The sequence below is a fragment of the Phalaenopsis equestris genome, unplaced genomic scaffold (assembly GCF_001263595.1).
Source record: "Phalaenopsis equestris unplaced genomic scaffold, ASM126359v1 Scaffold000540, whole genome shotgun sequence".
Lineage (NCBI taxonomy): Eukaryota > Viridiplantae > Streptophyta > Magnoliopsida > Asparagales > Orchidaceae > Phalaenopsis > Phalaenopsis equestris.
In genome coordinates this window covers 1,890,124-1,909,801 of record NW_018164980.1, presented here as the reverse complement: position 1 = coordinate 1,909,801, position 19,678 = coordinate 1,890,124, and the positions used below count along the sequence as shown (strand labels likewise).

General features: G+C 36.0%; 1 protein-coding gene across 2 annotated transcripts; it reads left to right on the top strand.

Annotated features, from left to right (window-relative positions):
• Positions 1-2,458: 2,458 nt before the first annotated feature.
• On the top strand, positions 2,459-18,595 carry LOC110028930. Of its 2 annotated transcripts, none has more exons than XM_020731000.1 (4): positions 2,459-2,618; positions 3,051-4,848; positions 16,336-17,417; positions 17,488-18,595. In XM_020731000.1, exons 2-4 carry the CDS (start codon positions 3,097-3,099, stop codon positions 18,383-18,385), a joined length of 3,732 nt encoding a protein of 1,243 aa, XP_020586659.1. In that variant the 5' UTR covers positions 2,459-2,618; positions 3,051-3,096; the 3' UTR covers positions 18,386-18,595. The 2 variants fall into 2 exon arrangements, with proteins under 2 accessions (XP_020586659.1, XP_020586658.1); XM_020730999.1 differs by having other exon boundaries at positions 2,459-2,674.
• Positions 18,596-19,678: the final 1,083 nt, after the last annotated feature.

The window sequence follows — 19,678 nt, the reverse complement described above, 5'->3', positions numbered from 1 at the left end:
GTTAGGAGATTTCCCGCAGGCCGGTGATTAGGCCTTAGGACGATCGATAAGAAGTATACTTTCAGATTAAATATCAAACGATTCAAGGCTTGGCGGTCGGTTGAAGAACTCTTATCAATCGATTCAGCCTCCTGATCTTAGTATATGTGAATAACTCCGTAATTACTAAAAAATCTCTCTGAAAAGTCAATGATGAAGAGATTAACATGTACTTTTATAATATTATGTCTTATGCCCATAAATAGGCGGTCTATAATAAGAATAAATGCTACACTCTCTTTACTACTCCCTACGGTGCTCTCTCATTCTCTACCTTTCTCTCTCTTGATGCTTTATACCTTGGGCGTGTTCTCCGTACATTCTGGAATTCAACATAATTAATGGTGCAGTGAGAGTGAAAACATGCCATCAACAAGAAGAGAGCTCATCAACAACAACTGGGAGAATCCGACCAAAGAAACACGACAAAAACAACATACAACAAAGAGTTCATAGAAGAATTCGTCAAACAAGACATACAATACTTGAGGACACATACACCAACCAGATGTCAGGATAGTTTGCAGAAGTGTTCAAGGAGGTCGATGGCCTAACGACAATCCCATTTCCAAAAGGAGGACCAACCCAACTAGAGGCACTCAAACCCCCCTCAAGAGGAACTACATGCAAACAATGAGAGAAGAATGATTCACCTACAGGAGAAGCCTGACGATGGGTTATATCAAGAGAACGCCAGATCCACCCCTGTGGAAGAGAAGAACCGACCAGTGCGGGCTGAGGTACAAAAATTGCCGGAGAATGTTTTCTCTCTACAAGTCTCGGGAGCTGAACCCCTGGAGAAGTTTAAGATGCCCGTCTTAGAATCATATAAAGGGTGATTGGATCCCAAAGACCATTCACATCGTTCAAATCATCTATATGCCTGTTAAAAATTTACGATGCCCTCAAGTGTAAGTTATTCTTCACAATGTTGAGATCAACCGCATTAAGGTGGTTCAACGGTTTGCCCGTGGGGGTAATCACTTATTTTGTGGAGTTCAAGAGACATTTTCAGTCGCAGTTTGTCAATGCCTTGAGGCCTAAAAAGACCACCAGATCCCAATGGAAATTGAAGCAAGGAGCCGACAATAGCATACAGTTGTTTATCACATGTTTCAGAGTCAAACATTGGATGTCAAGGATCTGAAACCAATATGACCCAAGCTGCACTAACACAGAGAGTGAGGTCGAAAAGATTTCGTTTCAACCTTGAACTTGCAGAACCACAGAGCTTGGTCAAAGTGTTAAAGATGACCAACATGTATATCATCTCCTATTATAAAGACCGAGAACCCGTCGAATAGAGACACCATAAGCGACCACCACAAGACAATAGAAAGCAACCTGAAAAAAACACACAACTGACCATCCACTCACGCTACGAGAATCATTATGGTGACAACCACATCCATCATCACGAAGATCGAAAGAGGTAAGTGAATGCACCACACCACCAAAATTTCCCAGCATCATGAATACTGAGGCAATCATCCCTTGAGAAACACCAGTAAGGGTGTCGATGGCAGAAATAGTGGATGTCATTCAGGATAAAGAATACTTCCGAAAGGCAACCCCGATTAGAGCTGCACTTTTCTTTAAGATAACAGGAAGTATTGTTAAAAAAAATACTCTTATCCTCATGTGTCGTGTAGCTTTCAAGGAACATGAGAATCGAGAAACTAAATATGTACGTATAAAATATGTGAGCATGAATCTCAAGAAAGATGAACAACTCAAGAGGAAGAAACGAACGATCGAAAGTAGCTTTTGACAGCCATTTCATGCTGGACGCTGTTAGAGAGGCGTTTTGTTTGCGGGATCAATAGAACATATCAGGAGATTTCCCGCAGGGTGGCGATCAACCATTAGCACGATCGATAGGAAGCATTCTTTCAGATTAAATATCGATCAGACGGTCAACAAACTCTTATTAATTGATTTAGCCTCCCAATCTTATTATATGCGAATAACTCTGTAATCATTAAAAAATCCCTATGAAAAATCAATGATGAGGGGGTTAACATATACTTTTATAATGCTAGAACCTTTACCTATAAACAGGGTATATAATAAGCATAAATGCTACATTCTTTATTACTCCCTACGGTATCCTCTCATCATCTACTTTTGTCTCTCAATGCTCTATATCTTGAGCGTGTTTCCCACACACTTTGAGATTCAACAAGATGCATATAAAGCTAAAAACAAATTTTCATTACATATCACAAAACAAAACAAAAAAAATTGTAAATAAATAACCCATTCCATATCAGTGCTTACGAAGTATTTTGGTAATTCTATTTAACTATTTGCGGGGATAAGACTGTCATTTCCAATAAATACAAAAAAAAAAAAAAAAACTTTAGATATTCTATATGAGGGATATTTCTGTAATTTTAACATTACAGACTAAAAATTTTTCATTTTCGGGGATTCCTATTCGCTCTGCAACTACAAATGTCTCCTTTTCTTGGTTCACTGTCTCCCTCCACTCTCTCTCTACCCTCGCCGGCGGTTTAGGGTGGTGCAGGAATTCATCGCTCCGTTAATCGGATGCTCCTTCTCTGGTGCCGATGAAGGTAATCGACGTCGACGGCGTGCCGCAGTTTAAGTTTTCGTTTTCGCTGCCTTCGAGGTAATCTTTTGATCCTATTGACTTCATTTCTTCTTTTCTTTCTACCCATCTCCTCCTGCCTCTCTTTTATGGGGAGATATCACGAAATCCAATAGGTTTTCCGTTGATAGTTGAGATTAAATAAGGATAGTGGATCTTACTATCCTTAGATATTGTCTTACCTTTTCTGGAAGATTGGTGGGTGGAGAAGGTGGGTTGGGTTGAGTTGGGTAAGTGGAAATGATTTCAAAATAGGATTAGAAATGCTGTTGTTGATCCCTAGATATGAGCTATCAATTAGGTCTCTCCCACTTTGGAAGCCGATTTATTGAAGTGAATGAGCAATTAGAAAAACCGAGAATACTTCGTTTATTAGTCTATATTAACTTTTCCTCAGGAGATGCCTACAGTGGCGCTTCAAGCCATGCTGGTTTCTGATTGTGATGTATTTGGTGCTTTGCTTTCCGTTTGCGGTGAAGAGCCGTTTGTGCCTGGATGACGTTCATGTATCGCGACACTCTGATTTGGGAAGTTCAGTCCATGGTCGACAGAGTTTTGGGGGTTATTATGAACCTGGGAATGTTTGTTCTTTCTCTAGTTCTTTCTGCTTTCAGTCAACTTTGGACGGTTATATAGCTCAAGAGGATGACTGGCGAGTGCCCTCCGTCGAAGCCGCAAAGGGCTTTGATCAGACATCCAAGAGCGCAGTTTTCAAGATGAATAATGGAGAGATTGTTTCTTGCTTTTTAAGGAATTCTGGAAGCGGAATCCCTCTTCTGCAAGGTTTTGGAAATAGCAGTGTTAGTGCGGATAGAGTGGACTTCTGTGAGGGTTCCCTTTTTCCTGATCTTTGGATGAAGGCTTCTAGTGCGCCAAACAGTGACCTTGATGAGCATCTAGATGAGGCGGAGCCAGGAATTTTTATAAGTTCCACATTCTTTCCTGAAATAGAGATACGCCCACCAATTTTGGATTGGGGGGCCAAAAACATATACTCTCCTTCCCTGGAAATTCTAGAAGTTGTCAACAAGCATAATGAGAGTGTTTTAGATGTCTACGATCTGTTTAGCTCTAACACACAGTTCAATGCATACAGTTTCCAGACACTCTCACTGTCACCAGGAGAATCTGCATCAATTCCTCTCATTTTCTTACCTAGATGGTTGGGTTTTTCTTCAGCTCAACTAGTTTTGCAAACCAGCTTTGGGGGTTTTGTCATTCATGCTAAAGGAGAAGCTACAGTGTCCCCCTACCATTTGCAACCTTTAGTGGGATTTAACATTTATACTGGTAAGAAGTTGAGCGGAAACTTGTCACTTTATAATCCTTATAATGACTTGCTTTATGTCAAAGAAGTAGCCGCATGGATTCCAATCTCTGGTTCAAAGAAAACTAACTCAGCACATGTTTTCTGTAGCGCAAATAGATTTCAGCAATATGACATTCAATCAGCTTCTAATACTGACAGTGAGTGGTTCAGTCTGAGAAGTGGCGAATTGGGATCATCAAGGATGGATATTAGGCCTCATCAGTACTGGGAGGTGCCACCGAATAGCTCTGGAGTTATTTTTGAACTGAATTTGTGGCCTCATTTGGGCCATAAAATTTCTGGAGCTATCTGCTTGAAGTTAGGTAATTCTTCTCATAGAAGTTTTGAGACAGCAATACTTCCTATTGACATAGAAGTGCGTGAAAAAGAGAGTTACACTGACTCAAGTGGTTCTGTTTCATTATACTTCGACGCTTTGATTCCATGTCATGGAAGGAAAACAGTCTATGCCATCTCCTTAAGAAATGATGCATCATATTTGCTACATGTTGTAAAGATCAGTGAAGAAACAAAATCTTGTAATATTTTTGAGATAAGATACATGGAAGGTCTATTACTTTTTCCTGGGATGGTTACACAGATAGCCTTGGTAACTTATACTCATCCCCTTAATTCACAGGATGGAGGAGCTGAAAACCATAGTTCAGGTTTGAATTGCATGCTTTCTGTAAGGACAAATGATTCTGTCAACCCTGAGATGAGTATTCCTTGCCAAGATCTAGTCCTTAGCTCTTGTAAATATCAGCATGGTTTTCAATCAGAGGGTTCATATGTCAAATTGATCTCCAAACATGAGGATGAGAAATGTGCGAGTACCATTGCTGAATCTCTTGGAAATGCTCATGAAGAATCATCACAATTCCAGGTATTAAATGTTAATATTTATTCTATGATGCCGATTCTATCTCTTTTAGGCTTTTTGATTTGAAATGGAGGTTGCTTCGTCTATGCAATATTATGTATTGTTATTTAGGATTTTTTCTCTATATTTCTAGGGTTTTCTACTCATAAATCCAAATTCCAAAGCTCACCAACCCCCATTTGTCATGGGCTGAATAGAGTCCTTACTTCATAAAGGGATTCAAACTTGTCATTTATAATACAGGACAAAGGAAAATAGTGCTTGGTTAAATTAACAATCTTTATTGTTATTCCCTTACATAATCATAGCTTGAAAACATATTGCAATGATCGTGTTATGGATTTCTTAATATTTTACACTGAAATGTGAATAAATACTAAACTAAATGATCAACAAATTATTTTCTTCACCTTATTTGGATTATTCATATTCATATTGATTTATCCTACTTTATTCTCTTCGTGCCTTCTTCTTATCTTGTGCTATTTTCCTTGTACTTATAATTTCTATGTATATCTCAAGAAATGTGATATCAAAAAGCCTTCCAACACCGAAACCAGCCGCAGTTCATAGTTAAATGCCAATGCTCTCTCTTATTTATTTATTTTTTGAAATGTATGGTCTTGTAGGTATTTTGTCATGTCTAGACTAATTGTAGAAGGTGGTTGTGCGACTAATTGCATATTCCTTCTAAATTTGTTGCATGATGATTCTTTAGATTAAATGCTTTTGACAGGTTATTATTTATTAAAGTAGAAATGAGATTTTACGAGAAGCAAGTAAGATAGGAAATGTTCGTTTTGCACCACGTATTGTTCAACTTATGTTTATTTATAGATATAATGTGAAAGGAGACGAGTTTTGGGAAAGGGTATATATAAATGACATCATATACTGATCCAAGAAGAATATGCATTCTTCTAAACCTGTTTTTAAAAATGCATTATTGGGTCGCGCCCCGGGGTGAGGCCTAAGACATTTCGTCCCAATTCCATGTGGGGGTGCAAATCTCATGTGGCAAACTCTTTCTAAGCAACGGATGTTAGTCGCGCCTCACGTGGCGTACGCTCCACTTAATAATCGAATAAAAAGGATAAAAAATCCCTAATTTTTCAAACCTACCCGATCCATGCTTATTCAATCGTCTTCCGCACGCAGACGATCTCCTCTAGCACTCTCCTTCCTCCTTCGCACGCAAAGTGCATCAAACGCATAGTTGCGGACGATTTTGCAGCGGTCTGCGTGGCTGTTTGGGTGTCTTCTGCTTTGTTCCTAACAAGCAGGTGATCTTGCAGCAGGCTGTGCCGCCGTCTATCTTGTTCTCACATGTAGATGAACCTTGCCTGCTTCATCCTGCACGCATGCGATCCGTCGGCTTCTTTTTTGGCAGGCAAAAACACCGAACCTGCAACATTTGCTTCTCTCCCACGGGCTGATTGATTCGATAAGTAATTAGAAATGCAACTTTTATTATTCTATAAGTTATCACTAGGTCTTTGATTATAGCTACAGAGAATTACACTGTAGCTACAGTAATTGCACTGCAGCTACAGTGAACCACAAATTTGATTTTTTACTTCTTTTAATAATTTTTTTTATTAAGCACAAATAAGTTATCTTTTTGTTTTTTAATATTTATATTTTCTATTTTTTTATACTGTGGAGCTTACGCCTCGCTCCGTAACAACCAAAACACTCTGCCCAACGCCCACACATTTTAAAATAATGATCTGAACTTATCTGATTACTAGGTTGCTTCATTGTCCTCTAACAGAACAATGACCACCTTGAATAAGGTATTATCTGTTGATCCTGACAACTAGGTTGAAGGAATCTCGGAAAAAAAAGGTATTTTCCATTCTTTTGGGATGCTTGTAGGAAATTCAAGCCCAGATGGCTATTTAGGTTTCAATTATGTATGTCTACTTCTTTTACACACAATTTAGGTTGCTGATTATCCCTGACAAACAAGGTACTCTTCCAATCTATGTTGCTGCCTTTATATCAGTGGAAGGGTTTTCTTTTGTTATCTATCAGCAAAATACTAGCCATTTCATCCCAAGCGATGCTGAGAAAATTAACAAAAGCATAAATTTTGTTGGAATTTTGATACACAACAACAACAAGCCTTTATCCCACTAAGTGGGGTCGGCTACATAAATCCTTTATCTCCATTGTGTCGTATTAAGTGTCATATTTTTATTTAATTCTAATAAATTAAGATTATTTTCTATACGATATGCTCAAGCCTTTTTAGGTCCACCTTTACCTTTCTTAACATAAGTCAAACCTAAAACATTTACTCACCTAACTGGATCAATTGATGGTCGATGTTTAATGTGACCAAACCATCTAAGACGACTCTCTCTAACCTTTTCTGTCCTTGGAGCCACGCCAACCCTTTCATACATAGATTTGCTTCGCATTTGTCTTTTAGTGTCAATCCACTCATCCACTTAAGCAATCTCATCTCAGCAACACTTAACTTTGTTTTATGCTTCTCTTTTAAAGGCCAACATTCTGTGCCATGAAGCATTGCTGGTTTAACAATTATCTTATAAATTTTTTTGATAAATCTAAGCAGTACTTTTCTACCAAAGAATAGGCATGATGCATTCCTCCACTTCAACCATTCCTCCACTTCAACCAACCAACTTCAACCAACCAACTGAATTCTACTAATAACATCCCCATTTATATCATCATCACTCTTAATAATAGACCTGTGGTATCTAAAATACTCACAAATTGTAATGATTTGAGCACCTATAGTTACAACTCTGCCACTAGATCTACTACAACTAAAATTACATTCCATGCATTCTGTTTTAGATCTATTCAAGTGAAAGCCTATAAACTCCAATGTAGAATTGCATAATTTAAGTTTTCCTGAACTTTTTCTCTAGTCTTATCCACAAGAAGAATATCATCAACGAAAAGTATACACTGAGATACATCTCCTTGTAAATGTCCGCCAAGAGCATCCATAACTAAAGCAAAAAAGATATGGGTTTAAAGCTGATTATTGATGCAATACAACTAAAATAAGAAAGTACTTGGTCAATCCTCTTCTGCTTGAACTCAAGTAACACCTCTAATATACATATCTTTAATTATTTGAATATAAACTATATCAATACCTTTCTTTTTTAGAACTCCCCGAAGTACTTCTCTTGGAACCTTATCGTAAGCTTTGATAACTTGATTCTTTTTAGAAAAGAAAATTTCTCTATGGAGCAGCTGTTTTAGGGAGGAGGGGTCTGGGTTGTAAAGAGAAAAATATTAGAAGAATAAATATCTTGAAAGAAGAGTGGTTCGGGGTAGAGGTGACAAGGCATTAATACTCCGTGATTTGGATATGGAGAAAGAGAAAAGTGGCAAAGAAAATGCTACTTCTTAATTCATCAATCAGCAATCTGACTACACCCTTAGCCTACTTATATGATAATAATTATGATCTTATATACAATCTAATACAGTGAAATGTGATAGTGATAGTCATACTTAAAATAACAAATTATCAATTTATCTTCAATAACTACAAATTGTTAAATAAAAACAAATTACAGTGCCGTAGTGCAAAACATTAATAAATAATACTGAAGACTAACCATCATAAATGAGAGACTAAATGTTACTGAAGATGGTCTATTTGAATAGATATCTTTCATTGCATCAATTCATATTCGTTTTAAAGGATTTTGATTCAGATTGTTGAAATTCTATTAGAGGAAAAGCGAGAGACACTGCACTATATTTCCAAGCTAACAAAATCCATTTCATGAGAAATCCATTCTGAAGATGAGAGATCATTAGTAAATTTATCTTAATGAAGAGATGATTAATGTTGAAATCCAGCTTAAAAGACATGGGGAAAAATATCACCACTAGAAACTATTTTAATTACACACCTTCATCATCAATTCTTCGGAGGAGTATCATTTGATCTAGAAAAATAACTTTGGAAGCATAGAGGTCTTTGTGGTAGCAACCTAAAGGCTTTTGTTCGTGGTCATAGACTACTATGATGTTCTTATTTTGATGAAGAGATTGGAAGTAAATGTTTGTTTCTTTAATTACGCTTGTTACTGTGATCGGTTACGACAATTATGTTTGAAGAAGCTTAGAAAAAAAATTGTTGGAAAAAGTTGGAGTAGATCAATATGAAAGGTTGAATTCAAATTTTACATTTAGTTCTTTTAAATTGAATTTTGAATTCAAATTTTATTTTGAAATTCAATAAATGTCTCAAAGGAAGAGTGGTTGGGGGGTAGAGGGGGGTAGAGGGGGGTAGAGGTGAAAAAGCATTAAGATGCTATGTGAAGGAGAGCCAACAAAGAGAAAAATTGGCAAAGTAAATGCTACTTCTTAATTCATTAATCAGCCATTATAACTACACCCTTAGTCTAATAATATAATAATAACTATGATCATTTGTAAAATTTAATCTAGTAAAAATGTAATAGTGATAGGCATGATAAAAAAGTTAAATGATTAATTTATCTCTAATAGTTGAAAATGTTAAATAGAAAGAAATTACATTACCATAACTCAAATTATGAATACATACTACTGAAGACTCTGACCATCTTAAATGAGAGATTAAGGGTCTGTTTGGGGCAGTTGTAACTGTTTGAAGAAGCAGTCGTGAAACTACTGCAGAAGAAGTGTATTCAAAAACTGCGGTGACTATTACAATAATATTTTAATTTAAAAAAGTTTGACCATAACTTTCTGGCAACCACCACACTTTTATAAGTTAGGTTGAAAAAAACAGTTTTCTTCCACAGAAATTTGTTGAAAGCAACAATAAAGCCGTTTCCTAAACAGAGCTGCGGTGGCGGTTTGAAAAGCAAAACAACTACAAAGTTGTCCCAAACAGATCCTAATTGTTTAAAGATGATTTATTTAAATAAGTATTTCACATTGCATCAATTCCTGTAGGTTGTAAAGAATCCAGCTTTAGATAGTCGAAATGCAACTAGAGTAAGAATTGGAGGCCCTTGGCTATATTGTTGAGCTAACAATATCCGGTCCATGAGAAGTCCATTCTGAAAAGTAAATTTATCCTAATGAAGAACTGATAAACATTGAAATCCATTTCAAGAGATAGAGACAAGGGAAATAATATGACCATTAGAACAATATTGATTCAAACCCTCATCATCAGTTCTTAGGAGGATTATCATTTTGATCTGGAAGAATAGCCTTGAGACTTTTGAAGTTTCTGTGCTTACAACCTAGAGGTCTTTGTTCATTGTCATAAACTAATTTGATGCTCTTATTTTGAGGAAGTGCTTGAAAGTAATATATGTTTTTTAATTGTGCTTGGGGTTGTATTGGGTTATGTCAGTTATGTGTGAAGAAGCTTGGGAAAATGTGGGGTAAAAAATTGGAGATTAATCTAGAAGTTTGAATTCAAACTTTGAATTTAATTCTTTTAAAGTGAATTTTAAATTCAAATCTCAGTTTGAAATTCAACAAAAAAGATAAATTTGAAGACTTTTGTGAATGAATTGTGGAAAATATTATGGAGGAAGCTTGTGGAGATAGTTGTTGAATGGATGGGGATAAAATTTGAATTTTGAAATGGGTGAGTGGGTGGCTGGCTGGCTGCAGAATGTTTTTAGGTGGTCAGTGGCTATATAATTGGATGGGATTTTGTGATGTTTGTTAGCAGGAATAGCAAATACTTGTAGGGGTAGAAAACAAGCACCAAGAACTGAAATACAATAGTTTTAAAGAAAAACTGAAGCGGGAATAACAGCTTTTTGAATCATTCAGCAGCATGACAACAAAGAAGAGTCTGGAAAAATAAAATAAGGTGCAGGAACTCTTTCTGATATTAAATGATGATGAGTCAGACACTAAGAGTGGTCAAGGCGATGACATTGTGCACAAAATGATGCAGAATGGGACTCTGGAAGTGAAGATTGATATGGACTTTGACATGTTGATTTATTGAGAAGAGAAGAATCAATGTTGAGGAACAATCAAGAAGATGATGAGGTTGAGATGATTATAAATATAATAGTCTTTTCTTTATTCCATAACCAAGCTCCATAAATTACTACCGAAAGTCTACTATTGGTAATAGCAGTAATAAATTTTTGGACAATAAACCTGATGAACGCTATATAATGGCGCACGTATGTCCCAGATGATAAATAAGCTTATTACCCTTGACTGCTGAAAGAAGGATAAATAAGGACAGGATCAACGGCATGAAATTATTGAATAAAATTGATCATGTTAACGCAAATAAAACTCAGTATTAAACACTAGTAGATGTCTTGAACTGCATCATCAATCAGTGGGATTAGGCTAACTATAATTTACTGCTAATATTACACTTCAATGTTAAATTGATGTGAATTTTTTGGATTATATGTGTGTTTTACAAATTATTTACTAACTATTTTACACTAATATTATGCTAAAATACTAAAGGTAGACTCATCATTCTTGTTAATAGTACAAAATAGTATGGGTGGTGCGGCTGCATTATATTTTCATGTCAATATGCAACAAACAAAAATATCGCATTCTATGTCCACTGATGTGTGTAACTTTATTTTTCTTAAAATTTTTAGATCTAATTATTTATTTATTTATTTTTAAATGTATTAGAAAACTTTGCTATATGTTAGACGTAGCATAATACAAGTGTTTTTGTTGTTAAGGTTAACTCTCCCGCAAAGGCATCTGTTTTATTGTTTAACTGAAGGAAGATTGTAGATTTGTAGGAAGTAGACATCTTTAGTCTGTTTCACTCGGAAGGTTTTAGTTTATAGGGTTCAAGTGTTTTATGATAATTTGGCAGCATCATTTAGAACGGCTAGTCAACAGTCTTTTCTTTTCTTTGGATGAAGCGTAATGTTATATCTTATTGTTAATGCTATAGTTTAAGATGCCTTTACCCTTGACTTCTCTTTTTCTGAATCATCAAAACACTTACTAATCCTCCAATATTTTCCTCTTTTAAATGACTTGCCTCTTTCTACAAGTTCTTGTTTTGCCATTCTTATGGATTAGAGTACATATGGAAAGCTGAAAAGGATGGTGAAAAGTTTTATTCTCTTATTTCTTAATGATCAAATTACAATTCTTCTCCTTATATAATAAGTAAAGGCTAGGACAAACTTATTCCTACCATTACAACATACCAAAGACACAACAAACAATAAAAGGAAATAAAAACTACATAATAAGAAATGAATAAGCGGGAATAAATCTAAAATAGGAAACTTAGAATTCCACACTCCCCCTAAAGCTGGGTCATAAATGTTGTAAAGAGCAAGTTTGGTATTTAAATCAGTGAAGTTGTGTGGAGGTAGAGATTTAGTGAAAACATCAACAATTTGAAGATGAGTTGGAATTTAGATCAAGTGAATAATGCCTCCATTGACCTTCTCAGAGATAAAATTCAATCTGTCTAGTCTTACCATGATGTACATGATTCTTTGCAATACTAATGGCGGCTTGGCTGTTATAGAACATTTTTATGGGATTGACTGTGAAGTATCCCAACTCATTTAGTAACCTTTGGATCCACATTCCTTCATAAATTCTCAAAGCAAGTGTCTAGTACTGAGATTTTGCATTATTTTTAGAGACTACTGTTTGCTTCTTGCATCTCAATGTGCAAGATTTTCTCAGACATTGAAACAATACCTAGAGGCGGATCTTTTGTCCATGAACTCTAGCTAGCATCAATATAAACATCCACCTCCCTGTTAGATTTCTTAGACAATAATCCTCTATCAGGTGTTTTCTAAAAAAAAACCATAATATTCTGCAATTATTTCTAAATGTTCTTCATTTGAATTATTCATATGTTGACTCACTTGCTAGCAGAATAAGCGATATCAGGTCTAGTGTGTGATAAGTAGATAAGCTTACCCATCAATCTCCAGTATTTGCCTTTTTTTCTTCCCTTGTTTATAACTTCTTGTTGAATTCATAGGAGTCTTGACAAGTTTATATCCAACATTTATGTTTCTTTTAATAGGTCTTGAATGTACTTTTTTTTGGGATATCACAATACCCGTCTTTGATTTGACCTCTTACATGCTCAGAAAGATCCTTAATTTCAAATTTAGTAGCAATAACTTTCTTAATCTTTTCAATCTCTTTTTCATCATCACCTATCAAGATTATATCATCTATATAGATAATGAGTATAGCTTTCTTATCTCTCTGTGTATACTTTATGAATAGTGTATGATCTACTTAACATTGGATGCACCCATTAGATTTCAGTCTTGATAAACTTATCAAACCAAGCACTTGGAGATTGTTTGAGGCCATAAAGGGACTTTCTTAGTTTACAAACTTGATGTTTATTTAGTCTTTTCCTAGTTCTGGTGAGATCTACTCATGCACTTCTTCTTCAAGGGTCTCCATTCAAAAACTCATTGTTGATAAAAATTTGATGTAGTTTCCACCCTTTGTTCACTAGCAATGAAAGAACTTTTATCGTGTTTAACATTGCCACCGGAGCAAAGGTTTTTTGATAGTCTATCTCATAAGACTGAGTGAAACCTTTGGCCACCAATCTAGCCTTGAACCTCTCAATACCCCCATATGCTTTATACTTGACATTGAACACCCATTTGCATCCTACAGGTCTTTTATTTGGAGGAAGTTTTGTAAGGGTCCAAGTGTCATTTTGATCTAATATTTGGATCTCTTCTTTAACTGTCTTTTTCATTATGGACTTTTAATTGTTTCATGAATAAACTTAGGTATCTGCACACTATCAAGATTGTATATAAAAATTTTATTTGTTGATGATAACTTCTCGTAGACAACAATCTCGAACAAGATAATTTGTGCAACTTTCCTTGTCTTCTCTACTGGACTCAACCTCTATTAAATCCTTAGAGATGTGTGAATTCAGGTTTGGTTATGAACGTTTCTATGGTCACATATTATATTACTTGGTCAGTGGATTCCAAGTTACACACGAAGTTTCATTGTCCATCTCATGTTGGATATTTTTAATAGGTGGAACTTGGGATACTGGATGATTAGAGGGAAAGAAAATAGGTTGTGATGCTATAGATTAGTATGGATATCCAGAGTAGTGTCTGAAATTTCGATATTCACTTGGACTCTACCCTTGAATATTCGATTTGTGGTAATAGGTTTGTTTCAAAGAATATAACATTTATAGAGTTACAATATTTTTTTATAATGGGAGAATATCACTTGTACCTATTTTTATTAAAAACATACCAAAATAAGATATATTTTATGGATTTTGGGCTAAGCTTTGCGTGATTTAGTTGGTGCATGTGAGCAAAAGAGAACCAAATATTTTTAGAGGAAAATTGGATAAAAAGGCTCTGCATGAGGATATTTTTTCAAAACAATATCGAGAGGGGTTTTGAATCCAGTGACCCTGATTGACATTTTATTAATGAGGTCGATGGCTGTGAGCACATCTCCCCAAAAATTTTTGAAACATCGTGAGAAATCATTATAGACCTTTGATATTTCGAGGAGATTTATATTCTTTATCTTAGCTATTCCATTTATTATGGAATTTCAATTTAGGAATTCACTTGACTAATATTGTTATTTGCAAGGTGGGGTTTAAAGATAGAGTAGAAGCATTTCTTTGCATTATTAGTTTTGAGAAGCTGAATTTTATATTGAAACGGAGTGGAAATTATATTATAGAATGATTGAAAGATTTGTGTAGTTTCAGATTTTTTCCTTCAATATGAATATTCAGTTGTTTAATGTGTGGTAATCAATAAAAGAGAAATCTTTTAGCTATTCCATTGACGATTTTCAATTTTGATGGTACCCAAATATTATTATGGATGATAAAGAAATATTGTGAGGGTTTGTACTAAGACATAAGATAAACATGACGAGCATGTTTAGCAAATTGGCATGTTTCATGCTAATAAAATTTTGGACTTTTTATTTAAAAAAGAGGTAAGGGTATAACTTTGCAATATAATGAGAATTCAGATAACCCGAACAATAATGCCATAAGAAAACTTGAATTTCAATGTGAATTTCAATAGATATACACAACAAATTCAAGAACATGATAAGAGGACAATAGAATAGAAACTTGTGTTAAGGGAATAATTCTTCTTGAGCATGTATAGACATTGATGCAATTCAACACTATCAATCATCTTCCCCCAAATCCACTACCTGAAATACACAAGAAATAGAATGAAATTAGTAACACAGTTCAAATCATGGGTAAATTGCAAGCTAATTGGGTAACATATAGCACGGAAGAGAGTTAAATATCCATGGAGACTCACTTTTTTTTTCAACAATCCTGAAGTGAGATCTATCGACAAGTCTAATAAATTTGGTATCGGTGAACTCTTAGTAGTTGGTGAGAGAATGAATATATCTATACATGTGATAAAAAATATCTGAATTTATTATCCAAGGTCAAAACCTTCCATTATTAGCGAGATAAGTGGACATGATACCTTGGTGTATAATCAAGATGGTAGGTCGCTCAATTTTGCTCAAAAAAGTTTGTTTAACACCTCTAGTTGTTCCTTGGTGAAGGTGCTAGGTCGAACACTTCAGATGAAGTAACAACATGGGCCTTGTTGACTTGGTCTTACCTCCCTTGTTCAGGTTTCCAATCTACAAGTTTTCTATATAGTTTGTAGCACTTGTCCTTTGTATGATCAACTTTCTTGCAATGTTCACATAAGGGATGATTCTTCTTTGACTTTGACTCATGGGAGAAGTTGTGTGTATAGTGTGGAGCTTTTAGTGCTAGATGAATTCACACTTCCCGCCATCGGGAGCCTCTTCCTACTTTCTTCTCTTCTGGGTTCAATAAAGGCTTCCCTAGTGGCAGGGAGAGTTACATCATCATGATTCTTCCCCAAACCTCATCTAAATTTATATTTAGATCCAGCAAGAACTGATCATATCTATTATCATTTTATACAATATAGAGGGCATTTCCATACATTATCATCATGCATATATAACTGTAACAAGTTGTAAGTGTGTTGAAGTATTACGTCACACTTAACTCTTCTTATCCGAGCTCAAGTAGTTTTGTCTTAATCTCAAATAATTTTGCATTGTTTTTGTTACTGAAATAAGTTTCACTAGTTGCTTCTCCTCTCTATTTCAACAACTTATTGGCCTTCGCTTGAGTTCTACAATGTCATGAACCCATGTTATCATTGTGAACCATACTGGAAATTTATATATATTTTTTTAAATTTTTACACTATATTAAAACTAGCGCGCGTTCTTTTATGACTCCATGGGACTTTCTGCGCTATGGGATCTTTGTCTTCATAAATTTTATCAACCAATCTCGACAACTCAGTATTTCATCGTGATATAGGTCTAATGACATGCAAAAAATTCAATTTCTTTTGGTTGATGTGATAGATTTTGAATTTACTCTTTGCTTCCTTCCATTTTCTATGAATCTTATGTGACTCGTGTTATATTGTTGAATCTTTCTTTTTACAGCCAATTGAATATGATGATCTGGTGCTCGACAATTGGAAATCTCAAGCCACCATGAGCATGATGTCTGTGCTTGAAGACCAAGAACTGTTGTTTCCAGTAGTTCAAGTAGGAAGCCATTACTGCAAGTGGATCAGTGTGCACAATCCCAGTCAAAAACCAGTTTTGATGCAACTTCTACTGAACCCTGGGACAATCATCGATCACTGCAAGTCTACTGATGAGCTTTCAGAACATACATTCTTGACCAAATTTTCGCACATTGATTCAGCAGAAATTCGAGTCGGCTTCTCGATAGCAGAATCTGCTGTAACAGAAGCTTTAGTTCACCCTCAAGATAGCGCTTTATTTGGCCCCGTCATATTTCTTCCTTCGAATCGGTGCATGTGGAGGAGCTCTGCTTTGATAAGGAATAATCTTTCAGGTGTAGAATGGTTTCCACTTCAAGCATTTGGTGGCTCTCAGTCTCTAGTCATTCTTGAGGGCTCTGTCCCCATTTTTAAGCTAGATTTTGATCTCCACTTTCTGCTGACTTTTAATTTATCTGCCTCGGACACTCTCATTCCCTTAGAAAAATCTGCTTCTTTCTGCAGTAATCTATTCTTCAAAGAGCTCTTTGCTAAGAATACCGGCGAGCTTCCTCTTGAAGTAATTAAAATGAAAGTTTCTGGATCTGATTGTGGCTCCGATGGGTTCACAATACATAATTGTAGAGGGTTTTCTCTGGCTCCAGGGGAATCAACAAATCTTCTTATTTCATATGAATCAGATTTCTCCACTTCTGTTATTCGCAGAGATCTAGAGCTTGCTATGGATACAGGGATTTTAGTGATACCTATGAAAGCAAGCATTCCTGTCTACATGCTCAACATGTGTAGGAAGCCCCTCTTCAGATCATTGCATTGGAAACTATTTCTAGTGCTTCTTTTTGTTTCTTCCATTATTCTTCATACTCTATTCCGAATAATTCCTCAGTCTTTCTCCCCCTCCAATGATGACTATTTCATCAAGTTCAGCAATACTGTGGGATCCCAACACAAGACTGAATCTTCTTCACCTCTCCAACGTAACACTAGAAATTCCAGGTATGGCTCATTCCATTCCAAAGGTAACTTATTCAAACTCCTTAAAATTAACAGAAGTAGAAATTTCCAGGGCTTCGCGAGACGACGAAAAATATGAGGCGGCTCATTATTTCAATCGTTATCTTGACTGTGCTCCTGATCACCGCGATACAGCTAGAAAGAAGCTGATTTCGGGATGCTTAGATGATAAAAAAATTGACAGTTTTTCTCCACAGTTACAAAATAGTCGCATAGAAGTTCCTAATAATGCCCATACATTTGAAATCCCACAAAATTGTAATCTCACCGTCCGAATTGTGAGAGACAAGGTTCGAAGAAGAAAGAGGAAGCCGAATGGAGCAGGACTAGCAGCAAAATTTGATGTTTCAAGCAGTCAGAGTGGGAATTCTACACCTTCTTCCCCATTATCCCCCAACATTTCCACTCCTAAACATTCACTGGCCCAATCTCCCGACTCTACTGTTCATCTTTCTACTGACGAATCCAATGAACAATACTGTCTAAGGAAGCCTGGTTCTGAAACTTCTAATCTTTCAAGAAAGACAGAAAGTGCAAAGTACTCTGATCAAGCTCTGCCTTCAGTAGCCACCAAATTCCTCGGAAAGCCGAGTCTGTTGCCGAGCGCCACCTTCCCCGGACCTGGTTGGCGCTCACCTGATGTGGCTGCTTCGAGCTCCTTGTCTCCAATATCTCTTATCGCTCCGTGTGCACGTGCACCTGGGTCTAAGCTTCGTGAAGAAAAGACGATAAAGGGCGATGGGAGCGATGCAGTTCAGAAAGATTTCACTTATGACATTTGGGGAAATCATTTTTCGGAGCACATGTTTTGTAGATCGATGGAGAGCTCTCTGAAGTTGCCAGATGATTCAGAAGGTGGCTCTCATAGTTTCTTCACCAGTGACCCTCAGTCCCCGATGATGATGGCGCTGCCAAGGTCTGTTTCTCCAGGTTTGGAATTTCCCCTCTGATGTAAATTGTTAATTGATGAAATGAAGTGGACTGTTTTGTAACTAGATATTTGTCTCCTTAAAATTTTCTGCATTTTCATAAACTTTTTTATGCCTACTGGCTTTTAGAGTTTTTTCATATTGATACAAATGGTAAATACCAAATGAACAAACTACAGGTGCGCGCCAATAAATCTAACAAACTACAGGTGCGCGAACAAACTACCGATCGAGTCCAAATTTTGTAACAATATAAAATTTAGTTGAATTTGATAAACTCAAATAAAGAAAGAAATAAAAATACAATGAAAGAAATAAAATCATAATAAGAATAAAAAGAAAACCACATAATGAATAATAAAGGTAATTAATATATAATAACGGCTATGGAAAGCCAATAAATCTAATAAATTCAATACTCCCTCTCAAGTTGAAGTATAAATGTCAATCATGTTCAACTTGGATTTGAAGTCATTAAACAAGAACGAGGAAGATTCTTGATAAGGATATCTGCTAGTTGACCACTGGAGGGCATAAAAGGAACATAAATTCCTTTGGACTTGATCTTTTCTTTAATGAAGTCTGGACTGGATTGTGAGCAATGCTGATGGCGGTTTTGTTATCACAGAATAGCTATAGCGGAGCTAAGGTTGGCATACGAAGTTTGTAAAATATGATGCGTAACCAGAGGGCTTTACAGATCCCCAAGGACATGTACCGATATTCAACTTCAGCACTACTCCGAGAAGCCACTGATTGTTTTTTCACGTGATAAGATTTTTCCATACAAATGATCAATACTCGAGGTAGAACATAATTATGAACGGACCTAGCCCAATCAACATCTGTATAAACTACAGTAAATCGAGAGGTGTCACGAGAGAAAAACAAACACGAGTTCGGTGTACATTTTAAATAGTGGAGAATCCGGTGGACAGTTTGAAGATGGTGCTCATAGGGTTCGTGCATGAATTAACTCACTATACCAACTGAGTGACATATGTCGGGGCGAGTATGAGTGAGGTAGATGAGTTTCCTCATAAGACGCTGGTAGTGAGTCTTGTTGACATACACAACATTGGAAATGTTAGATAATTTTTCATTGAGATCCATAGGGAAGGCCAAAAGTTCACACAGAAGAAGATTGTTCTCTGTCAAGCGGCTTATCCCGTATATATGCTGAGATAGGCAAATGCTTTGAGATGATTGAGCCCTTTCATGCCTAAAATGTACCAGAGTTATCTAAAGTCCTTCATTTGAAAGGACGTAGCAAGAATTTCTTTCAAGTACTCCAATGTTGGGATATTGTTACCT

Bases quoted from the DNA above. Each gene is read 5' to 3' on its own strand.
- LOC110028930 (XM_020730999.1), top strand. From the start codon at position 2,613: ATGAAGGTAATCGACGTCGACGGCGTGCCGCAGTTTAAGTTTTCGTTT. The intron at 2,675-3,050 runs GTAATCTTTTGA...ACTTTTCCTCAG, and splicing joins TCGTTTTCGCTGCCTTCGAG to GAGATGCCTACAGTGGCGCT. The intron at 4,849-16,335 runs GTATTAAATGTT...TTCTTTTTACAG, and splicing joins AAGAATCATCACAATTCCAG to CCAATTGAATATGATGATCT.